The following is an 11,563-nucleotide window of genomic DNA, read 5'->3' on the forward strand; positions in this document are numbered from 1 at the left end:
ATCAAATGAAATTGAATTAGAATTGAGAGTGGAAAAATCTAAAACCTGTGAATTTAACATTGATCTGTTTCTATGGTAGACTTACTATTACTGTAGCCTACTTGCACAGTACAGGTTGGACTGACTGTTAAAGACCAATATGGGATTTATCAATTTAGGTAATTATGTAACTTTTCTCTTTTAGTTTTGTAAACCACCAGGACCGCCTTTCCATGGGGGGGGGGACAACTTTTATATCGGACTTGTACCTGTTCTTCACACGTGTATCCGCCCTCTCGTTAGCTAGAATGGTCCCACCTGATCTTGCCTGCTTTCCATCTTTGAGGATATGTATTTCCATTGTTAGAGCAGTCACTCGACTATCTTGTCAATATAATAGATCATCTTTGGGTTGGCTCGGGTTCTTGTTGTCGTCAGTTTAGCTTCTCGCGAGAGTAAGACAAGTGCAGTAATGTTGATGGCAATCACAATTGCGCTGTGCTGCACATAATGCGCAGAACATCCTTCATGTACAGTCATTGCAAATCCCTGTGAATTTTGGGCACATATTCTAACGCAGGTTTGATTTTCGTGAATATATAGTACAGTCAGTGAGGACATGGAACCTTGAAAGTATGGCGGATGCTGAGGAGCCGTAAGTACAACAAAATTATATTTATTGTCGCTAGCTGAGAGAATCGACATTATGCTGCTGTTAAGCATTGAACCTTCTTTTATTCTCTCCTCTTTAGGGAGAAGAAAAGAAGGAAAATAGAGGAGCTGACTGAGAAGTTAGTGACGAAATGCTTGAAACTGGCAGCAGGTTTGAGTTGCAGTTAGTTAGTGAGCTACCTAACTAAGTTAGCCTGTTAGCATGGAGTGTGGAAATTCATTGATTCAACAATTTCACACAGTTAGCTATGGAAATTGGGCTAATTCGAGTAGACAACTAGCTAATTCTAAGAACCAGGCACATGAACAGGCTTAGTCGAAGTGTTCCCAATTCAACATCAAAGAGAACCAGTTTACCTTAGCTAATATGGTATCTAGCTAGTTAGCTAATATGATTGGTAGCTAACGTTAGTTAGCAGCAGCATCCGCTGTCTGAATTTTCACATATAGAATGATTGATTAACGTTAGCTATTCTAGGGAAATCATCCTGATGTTAATTGACATGCTACAGACCTATATTTATCTACGTAGCTAGCCATCTATTTTTGACTCACCATCACACTTGTGATAAAGGTTTGAGTGATTGCTGGTTGATATGTGCAGCAGAGGATCTTGTGTTCGGTGTTTTCTGTGTGCAGAATGGCTGTAGATGGAGGACATGGAGATAGTGGAGACTGGGATGGCCGATGGAACCATGTGAAGAAGTTCCTGGAAAGACCCGGCCCATTCACTCATCCTGACTTTGAGCCAAGCATTGAGGTAAGGAATCAGATAATAACATGTCCTTTTATTTAGGGGATAGAGAAAAGCATTCTCCACACCAACTCTGATATTCCTTTCAGTCTCTTGGGTTCTTATTGGAGACATGCAAAATCCTGGTCATTGGAGCTGGAGGACTTGGATGTGAGCTGCTCAAAAATCTGGTATGAGAGAGAATGTCCAGCTTCCAGGTGCAAATGCATGAAAGGGTTTTGTTATCTTGTTCTATTTCTGCTCAGTATCTTAATGTGTGGTTTTTCCTTGTTCTGATCTAGGCTCTGTCAGGTTTTCGTCACATTCACGTTGTTGACATGGATACCATCGATATCTCCAACCTCAACAGGCAGTTCCTTTTCAGGTTTGGCTCGCCTTTCGCACCTTCTCCCATGGCCCTTACTCTATCAATAACAACCTTAGTGTGTTCTCTTTTGATAGAAGAAACAAAGTGAAAGTGTCTTTAAAAGTTTACTTTTCAACACACACCTCAATCAATCAAATGTATTTATAAAGCCATTTTTACATCAATAGATGTCAGTGCTCACCTCTATACCTTGTTTAGGCCCAAAGATATTGGACGGCCAAAAGCAGATGTGGCTGCTGACTTTGTCAATAATCGCATCCCTGGATGTAAAGTCGTCTCGTATCCTTTGCGACTGACGTGTAGAATACCGGAGTGTAGGCTTACCCCGTACAAATGACTGCATTACTAAGCTTGAGCATGTGAAGTACTAGAAGTATGTTCTATTCTTTTTCTTAATTCATATTCTGCTTAGACACTTCAACAAAATACAAGACTTTGATGAATCTTTCTACAGACGTAAGTGCAAACTTTGTTTACTTTATGGAGTTTTCTAAAAACACTTGTACTTAACAATGGTGCTGACACGCTTTTTTAAATTGTATTTGTAGAATTCCACATTATTGTTTGTGGATTAGATTCGATCATCGCCAGGCGTTGGATGAATGGCATGCTGGTATGTATGTCTTAATATGAACTATAGGCTATGTGGATTGTGTGTATATGTAAAATGTCAGATCACCCCAGTTACCCGATCACCCCATTTACAGATATCCCTTCTGAGCTACAAGGATGGTGTTCTGGACCCCAGTTCCATCATTCCCCTCATTGACGGTGGGACGGAGGGTTTCAAAGGCAATGCTAGGGTCATTCTGCCTGGCATGACCGCGTGCATCGACTGCACTCTGGCGCTTTACCCACCACAGGTGCTACAAGCTCTCTCAGACCTGCCAAATATAATATTTATAGTGTACTGCTTCAGTAGCCCACTACTTTGTTAAGTTGGACAGTGATTTGTGTACTGCAGCCATTTAGTGTTACTTATCAGTAACTGCTTTGGTGTATGTGTTGTATTATTTTGGTCCCTAGATTAATTTCCCCATGTGCACCATTGCGTCTATGCCGCGGTTGCCAGAGCATTGCGTTGAGTATGTCAGAATGCTACAGTGGCCCAAAGACGAGCCTTTTGGAGGTACGTCCATGAATAACACTTCTCATTGTCTATCACCTCTTGATTGCAATCAAAAAGGGCAACAAATGATTGTTGTATTGCTCACTGTACCCTTAGGTGGCCATAATCCCTTCATAACACTCATTAAGATCAACATAATACCTATTATAACAGATAATGACACAGGCTCTTGTCTGTCACTCAGAGGGTGTTGGTTTGGATGGGGATAACCCTGAGCACATCCAGTGGGTGTTCCAGAGGGCCCACGAGAGAGCTGCTGACTACAACATCACAGGAGTCACATACAGACTAACACAAGGTGAGGAGCACCATACTGTAACAACCTGTCCGGCAGAGATGGTAAAACTCTCATGCTATATCAGCTTTTGGCTATACATACTATATAGTACAAGCAACATTTGGGTTCTGTTCCATTTTAAATGAGGATGAAAAAAAGCAGTGTAGGCCTATTACAATTCTAAGTTGAAATTGTATTAACCCGAACTCCCCCACTTACAAGTATTGGTTGTAAAAATCTGGGAACAGTGTGGTTAGATTTCTTTTTCACATGGTTTTGCCTCAGGCGTTGTGAAGAGGATCATCCCTGCTGTCGCGTCAACTAATGCTGTAATAGCTGGTAGGAAACCCTTTCTGACTGTCATTGTGTTACGTTTCACTATATTGGTATCACTGCGGCGGAGGGATATATCTGAGGTGAGGATTTACAGATTACTACTGTGTACACCTCTCACGGCTGGGGTCCGCCGCTATATACAGACCCCCATGGCCGCGACACGTCTTTCACTTTCTCGGCGGACGTCCGTATGGTTTGAGGTACAAACTTTCTMAAGTTCGCTTGGTAAGTCACTGGTAAGTGTGTAATATCTTGCGTGGAAGTATACTCACTGGCTGTTTGCAGCCTGCAGCAGCTGTCCATATGGCCAGCCCCTCCTGAGTGCTCCACTCGCTGCGTGCGGTTGATCTGTATCTTCCGCCCGTGGTTTGTTGTACTTGTGTTTCGTTAGCGTTACACTGCGACTCCGTGTGCCTCCATTAGTACGATGGCTCTTGCTGCCACAAACTAATAATAATAATAATTCGTTTATTATTATAATAATTTTTTTTTAAATTAAAAATACATTACCTGGTTGTTGTTTTTTTGTTTTGTCTGCCTGCTTTTCCCACACGGGTCTTCCCTGTTTTTTGCAGAGGTACTGGGTAATTTATCCCTCACCGGGTTCCTATTCTTCCAAGTGGGTCACGACATAAGCTCTCCCAGGGTGTCGGACCCCTGCTCTGTGGCCTTGTTGGCTTGGCTGAGCTTATGGCTTCCCTTTGTGTGATGGTGGCACCCCCTGGGGATCCACATACCTTGTTTATGCACTGACCTGGGTTTGAGAGGGCGTTGGAGCGCCGTACTGGATATATCTTTTGTGTGGTGTTCTCAGAACGCCTGCGCCTCGCGTGAGTGGGTCGGCCAGGCTTGGGCTCCGGACGAGCTCCCTCAGGAGTGATGCGCCAGCGAGCTGTTATTCCCTCTACTAGGCCCAGTACCCCTCCCAGGAAGCGTGCCTGGAGCCACCGCAGGCAGAGCCCATCTGCTGCCAGTCATGGACAGGGGCAGGAGTCGGACCGCTGGGACCACCTTGGAACGGAGGGCGCATGCCCTGCGTCAGGAGGTTGATAGCTTCAATGGCGACGACAGCTGTTCCCTGTTGGCCAGTGATTGCATCATCCCCCAGGAACAGCCTAGCACTGTTCACCACCGTGAGCGGGGCTACCGAGCTGACAGGCCATCAGAAGCCGGCACCAGGGCTTCAGCGGCTCAAGAGGCTATGAGGAGCCTACTCACTCGGGTAGCCACTGCATTGGACATCAAACTGGTGGACAGTGATGACTCTCCATCTGTCCCCATCCCTGCTGAGTTCCACAAGGCCTTGCTGGGCCTCTGCCAGGGGGCGCTTCCGACTCACAGCAGAGACTGGACCATGGAGTTATGCTGCGGATGCAGTGTCACTCGACCTCTGGGAGTACCCGACCATGGACACCATGATAGCTGCCATGGTCCTCCCGGACCGGGAGATTATACAGCAGAACCCGCGACTGAAGCTGGGACCCCCAGAGTCTTTGATGCGGACTTGAAAGCCACATATGGGTCCCTCTGCTCTCTTGGCCACCTTACCAACGCGGCCAAGCTGCTGCAGGCTTACCTGCAGTCTCTGTTGCCCCGGATGCAGGAGGGCACAGAGGAAGCGATGGAGTTGCCTGCTTTCCCTGCACCAGAGGGATGTGGCCAACGGACGGACCATGGCGCAGGTGATTATCTCCCGGCGCCATCCCTGGCTGGCCTAATCCCACCTGCCAGCTGCTCTCCAGAGCACATTTGCCACTCTCCCCATCACCCCAGGGCTGACGTTTGGCCCAGGGGTTGATGACATTCTGGAGTTGACCAATAAGGTTCGTAGGGACCGGGAGACACTGAGACGGTTCATGCCGCCTCTTCAGGCCCCGAGTCCAAGGCAGACGAACCGTCGCCACCCAACTGCACCCGAATGACAGTGGGGTCCCCCTCCTGCCCAATCTCTTCGTGCTGAGGCACGACAGAGGGGAGGGAAAAAGTGTGTGGTGGAGCAACAATCTGTCAACCGTCAGAGGAGAGGCTGGCCCCGGCAGGACCCCTGTCACACCCTTCCTCGGCCGCTTCTCTCGGTCTCAAAGGGCGAAGTAGGAGGAAGGTGTGGAGTCTCCTTGTGTGTTGTCCGCAATGCTTGAAGGGTACCAACTCCAATTCCGGTGCCGGCCCCCGTCCTTTAGGGGCTTTCGTGTCACCACGTTGGCCGACTCCCTGAAGAAAACTCTGCGGCTGGAGATCTCCTCGCTCCTGGACAAGGGTTCCATCCCCAGGAACGAGACATCAGAAAGGATGGGTGGTTTCTTCTCCACTTATTTTGTGGGCCCCAAAAGAGACAGAGGGTTTCGACCGATTCTGGACCTCCGCAACCTCAATGGGTACTGAGGTTCCACCTGCTGTCCCCAGCCCACGTGTTGCAGGCCGTGTCCAGGGACCAGTGGTTTGTGACGCTGGACCTGAGGGAAACGTACTTCCATGTTCCTGTTCACCCAGCTTATTGGCAGTACCTCCGATTCATGGTTCTTCCCTTCGGCCTCCCCTTGGCAACCCGCACTTTCACAAAGTGCATGGATGCTGTCCTGGCACCTCTCACGTCCTGAGGATTGTTGATCCTCAATTACCTGGATGATCCTGACCCACATCGGTGGGCTGGGCATTACTGTAAACGACAAGAGTCGTCGTCTGACGCCCACCCGGAGGGTGGCCTTCATTGGCATGGAACTGGACTCAGTCCTCATGAGAGCACACCTGCCCACCAGAAGGGTTCAGGCAATCTTATCTTGCCTCGACCACTTTTGGCAGGGGTGGGTGGTATCCACCCTGACCTGCCAACATCTGTTGGGCTTGCCGCCGGCAACCTCGTTGCTGATTCTCCTGGGCCTGCTCCATCTCTGGCCTCTTCAATGGTGGTTCAACTCCCACTGGCTGCACCCGAAGCACCACCGTCACCGCCAGCGGCGGGTGACCGCACAGTGCCTCAGGGCATTGTTGAGGTGGCTCTGTCGCTCCTTTCTCTCAGGTGGGGTGGAGATGCTGAGGATGTGCCGCCGGGAGCTGGCCAGCACAGACGCCTCCCAGTTCGGCTGGGGGGGTGTGACCAACGGCTGTTGGCCAGTGGCTGTTGGCTGCCCCCTTGGAGCGGCAGGCACATCAATACACTAGAGCGCCGAGCTGTACTGCTGGCCCTGTGATCTTTCCTTCCACATCTGAAAGGAAGACATGTCCTTGTGAGAAAGGTGGCTTACATCAACCATCAGGGTGGACTGAGGTCRCACCGCCTCCATCTTATGGCACGGGAGCTCCTTCTCTGGGCTCAGGGATGTATAGCGTCTCTACGTGCAGCGCACATACCTGGCATCCTGAATGTGACAGCGGATATGCTCTCAAGGGAGGGCCCGCCACCTTGGGACTGGAGCCTACATCCCCAGGTGGTGCAGCACCTGTGGGACAAGTTTGGGAGGGTGCAGGTGGACCTGTTTGCCTCCTTGGACAATGCACACTGCCCCCTGTGGTACTCCATGTCGGATCCACCAGGGCCTCTGGGGTTGGATGCTCTGGCTCACAATTGGCCAGGGCTGGAGCTTTACGTATTCCCCCTTTTCCCCTGATCCAGGCTGTGCTGGACAGGAACATCGTCTGCTGCTGGTGGCCCCATACTGGCCCAGACAACCTTGGTTAAGCCTTCTCCTGTCCCTGTTGTCTGGGACACCTTGGCAACTGCCCCTGAGACCCGACTGTCTCAGGCCGGGGGAACTCTGTGGCATCCGTGACCGCACCGCCTCAGTCTTTGGGCTTGGCCGCAGAACGGCACCAATGGTCGATGTTAGGACTACAGGAGGGCTTAATGAACCATCCAGAGCACAAGGGCACCGACTACAACCGCGGCATACCAGTTGCGCTGGCGGTTGTTCTGCTCTTGATGCACTGGTATTGAGGTTGTGTCCGAGTCATGTGGGGTGCAGTATGTCCTCCAATACCTGCAGTCTCACTTGGATGAGGGCTTGGCAGTCTCTACACTGAGAGGGTATTTGGCCGCTATATCTGCCTGCCATGTGAGGTAGATGGACAGGCCAGTGGGGTGCCATCCCTTGGTCTCCAGGTTTATGAAGGGGGTTCGTCGCCTGCGTCCAGCTAGGACCCACTCAATGGCAAGCTGGGATCTGGATGTGGTCTTGGCTTTGGCTAAGCTGCCTTTCGAACCATTGGAGTTTGCCTCCATGAAACACCTCTCTAATGAAGGTGGCTTTCTTGGTAGCATTTACTTCCATGAAGAGGGTGGGTGAGCTCCATGCTCTGTCGGTAAGTTCTGAGTGCTACCGGATGGACCCCGGTGGGAGGAGTATATCTCTCTGCCCCAACCCTTAATTTCTTCCAAAGGTTCTATCAGACAGGCATGTGAACATCCCTTTTATCCTGTCTGCTTACAACCCCCCGGCAGTGGCGGGGAAGTTTGGGCCTCCCTCCGGCATGATGTGCCCTGTGCAGTTACTAGCTGCTTATGTGGAGCGGACACGGTCAGTGAGAACAACAGACCAGCTCTTTGTCTGCTATGGTGAGAGAGTCCTGCGGGCTGGGCTATCAAAGCAGAGGTGCTCTCACAGGATCGTGGACATGATTATAACAGCATACCGCCTTGCTGGCAGGCCAGTGCTGGGATCTGTGGTGGCACATTCAGCGCAGGGTGTGGCTGCGTCCTTGGCTCTACTGAGAGGAGTGCCCCTCGCTGATATCTGTGCTGCGGCCAGCTGGGCTTCCACTTGCACCGTTGCTAGGTACTATCGGGTAAATGTGGCACCCCCCTCTGCGGTTGATTCAGCGGTCCTGGGCGTCGCCTCCTCTTCCGGGGACTTTTTTAAATATATTTTAAAAAATACCTTTATTTAACCAGGTAGGCCAGTTAAGAACAAGTTCTCATTTACAACTGCGACCTGGCCAAGATAAAAGCAAAGCAGTGTGACAAACAACAACCCAGAGTTACGTATGGAATAAACAAACGTATAGTCAATAACACAATAGAAAAAAAGTCTATAGACAGTGTGTGCAAATAGCGTAAGGAGGTAAGGCAATAAATAGGCCATAGTAGCGAAGTAATTACTATTTAGCAAATTAAAACTGGAGTGATAGATGTGCAAGTAGAAATACTGGTGTGCAAAAAAGTAAATAAAAACAATATGGGGATGAGGTCGGTAGATTGGATGGGCTATTTACAGATGGCTGTGTACAGCTGCAGCGATAGCTGATGTTTAAAGTTAGTGAGGGAGATACGTCTCCAACTTCAGCGATTTTTGCAATTCGTTCCAATCATTGTGCCGGGACCCCCCCCTTCCACATTGACGGCCCCTGCATCTCGGTCCCACGCTGGGATTTCGCCACTGGCTGGCCAAGTCCATCTAGCACTGACTAAATCTGGTACAGGTATACCAATATATTGGAGTGATCCAGTATAGTGAAACATAACCGTGGTTACATACATAACCTTCGTTATGTGAGCTATATGGATCGCTCCAATCCTCTACGGTGCTAGAGGCGCTTCAAAAATGATGTAGAGAACGTGTGTCGTGGCCATGGGGTCTATATATAGGGGCGGACCCCAGCCGTGACACAGGTGTACACGGGAGTAAATCTGTAAATTCTCACCTCGGATGTATCCCTCCGCCGCGGAGTGATACCAATATATTGGAGTGATCCATTTAGCTCACATAACCGTGGTTACATACGTAAGCTTCGTTTTCTCTTGATGGATCCCAACTTGATTACAAGTAGCTACTTTTGTACATTTCAAGTAGTGTAACTTATTTCACTTTTTTGTTGCTCTGTAGCTGCCTGCTCCACTGAAGTTTTTAAAATGGCTTCAAGGTTAGTACTGTGAATTAATCATTCTGTTTTCACATGATGCACTCACTGTAGAGAAAAGGTCAGTTTCATACCAGGTATCAAATTAAAATAACTTTTCTGTGACTTTGCAGCGCTTATATTCCACTGAATAATTATCTGGTATTTAATGATGTGGACGGACTGTACACCTACACCTTCGAGGCAGAGCGAAAGGTTAGTAATGTCTCAGAGTACCCAGATGAGTATCTTTAATGGCTATATATTTGCCCATTTTATTAAGGAGAACTGTACCAATGTTACTGACAGTGCTATTGACACAAGGCTGTAAGGGGGTGGCGTGATGTCAGAAGCTACTTTGTGTCTTCATGCTCTTGTTTGGTCTGACAGGAGAACTGCTCAGCTTGTAGCCAGGTGCCCCAGGATCTACAGTTCCCACCCTCTGCCAAGCTACAGGAGGTCCTGGAGTACCTGACTGAGAACGCCTCCCTGTGAGTACATCTGCTAGTAACCAGATTGACTGACTGATATTGATGTGTCATGTCTTAATACAGGAGAGGCAGTTTTTTTAATCGTTACTGAAAAGTGTAATTGTGAAGTTGGCATTGTTAGCATTCATCTTTTCCAGACAAATGAAGTCCCCAGCCATCACAGCAACCCTGGAAGGGAAAAATAAGACACTATATTTACAGACTGTAGCTTCAATTGAAGAAAGAACTAGACCAAACCTTTGCAAAACCTTGAAAGGTAAGATGTTTTTTTCTTCAAATATGTGCATGGTAGACTATATAAACATATGTGTTTGTTTTGGCCATCTTGTACATGTAATGTTGTGGTGTTGCAGAACTGGGATTGTCTGATGGACAGGAACTAGCAGTGGCAGATATCACCACACCTCAGACTGTCCTCTTCAAGCTGAAACTCACCTCTTAATCCGTCAAAGTACACATACAGAATCTATCAAGACATTTGACAACCTTTGGGGAAAGTGATATGGTATTGTTTTAATATATTTGAGACTGATAATGTATGTAAGATCCATTTTCTCTCGTATTGGCCCATTATGGCGGGTAGTGTGGAAGGTCAACAACTTTATCATTACAGTGTAATCAGTCGGAACGTTTTCCTTAACAATTATGTTTTACTTATTGTTTGCTCCAAATGGCTGTCTTCTTTCCCCCATTCAAAATAACAGTAGTTTCTCCTTATATACATAATAATAACAACTGTGCTGCAATAAAGTGTTTTGTTAATGAAAGTTGGTGCAAAGTGGGTTTCCTTAGTCTGTGCACTAGATGGAGCTATACAACTAACACCACTAGATACCATCATTTTTATTACAGTCGGTGCTATCAGGGGACCTTTTATGGAGCGACATACCTGCCAAAAGGTTAAACGTACGTATTGTTAGGATTGTAAGAAAATCCATCCGTAAATTGTTAGGATCGTAAGAAAAGCCATGCGTGAAATTTCATCTGTGAACATACAAACACCATGTTATGATTGCGGACTAACATTTTAGATGTCAGACGGAAGCCACTCCTTTGTAAAAAGGCACATGACAGCCCGCTTGGAGTTTGCAAAAAGGCGCATAAATATAATATTCAACTACTACTAGAAATAATACAACATGTAAGAAGCCAGGCCRGGTATTTATAGCGGATTTTGAAAAGGCCTTCGATAAAGTAAGACTGGATTTTTTTTCAATTTTGCTGATTTTCTTATAAAATGGGTGAAAGTAATGTATAGCGACCCCAGGTGTAAAATAGTAAATAGCGGCTACTTCTCAGAGTTTTGAATTGTCAAGATGAGTTAACTTCTTATGGCTGCAATCCCGGTAACGGGATGATATGACAACAGCCAGTGAAAGTGCAGGGCGCCAAATTCAAAACAGAAATCTCATAATTAAAATTCCTCAGACATACATGTTTCTTATACCATTTTAAAGGTAATCTTGTTGTTAATCCCACCAAAGTGTCCGATTTCAAATATGCTTTTCAGCGAAAGCACTACAAACGATTGTTAGGTCACACCAAACCACAATAAGCACAGCCATTTTTCCAGCGAAAGATAGCAGTCACAAAAAGCAGAAATATAGCTAAAATTAATCACTAACCTTTGATGATCTTCATCAGATGACACTCATAGGACTTCATGTTACACAATACATGCATGTTTTGTTTGATAAAGTTCAAATTTATATAAAAAAATCTGAGTTTA

General features: G+C 47.2%; 1 protein-coding gene across 4 annotated transcripts; it reads left to right on the forward strand.

Annotated features, from left to right (window-relative positions):
• The first annotated feature begins 435 nt into the window (after positions 1 to 435).
• Positions 436 to 10,601, forward strand: LOC111976991 (NEDD8-activating enzyme E1 catalytic subunit). Of its 4 annotated transcripts, none has more exons than XM_024006215.2 (17): positions 436 to 634; positions 732 to 770; positions 1,291 to 1,411; positions 1,495 to 1,575; positions 1,687 to 1,769; positions 1,971 to 2,051; positions 2,185 to 2,228; positions 2,321 to 2,385; positions 2,480 to 2,635; positions 2,799 to 2,901; positions 3,086 to 3,199; positions 3,464 to 3,517; positions 9,331 to 9,367; positions 9,478 to 9,559; positions 9,734 to 9,834; positions 9,972 to 10,090; positions 10,188 to 10,601. In XM_024006215.2, exons 1-17 carry the CDS (start codon positions 615 to 617, stop codon positions 10,274 to 10,276), a joined length of 1,389 nt encoding a protein of 462 aa, XP_023861983.1. In that variant the 5' UTR covers positions 436 to 614; the 3' UTR covers positions 10,277 to 10,601. The 4 variants fall into 4 exon arrangements, 3 of the variants coding, with proteins under 3 accessions (XP_023861983.1, XP_023861984.1, XP_023861985.1); XM_024006216.2 differs by having other exon boundaries at positions 462 to 634; positions 732 to 802; XR_011481313.1 differs by having other exon boundaries at positions 583 to 634; positions 9,956 to 10,090.
• Positions 10,602 to 11,563: the final 962 nt, after the last annotated feature.

Source organism: Salvelinus sp. IW2-2015, linkage group LG17 (assembly GCF_002910315.2).
Source record: "Salvelinus sp. IW2-2015 linkage group LG17, ASM291031v2, whole genome shotgun sequence".
NCBI classification, from domain to species: Eukaryota; Metazoa; Chordata; class Actinopteri; order Salmoniformes; family Salmonidae; genus Salvelinus; species Salvelinus sp. IW2-2015.

Excerpts from the sequence above, each read along its gene's own strand:
- LOC111976991 (XM_024006215.2), top strand. The coding sequence starts at position 615 with ATGGCGGATGCTGAGGAGCC. Across the intron at positions 635-731 it reads ATGGCGGATGCTGAGGAGCC|GGAGAAGAAAAGAAGGAAAA; the intron begins GTAAGTACAACA and ends TCTCCTCTTTAG. Across the intron at positions 771-1,290 it reads ATAGAGGAGCTGACTGAGAA|AATGGCTGTAGATGGAGGAC; the intron begins GTTAGTGACGAA and ends TTCTGTGTGCAG.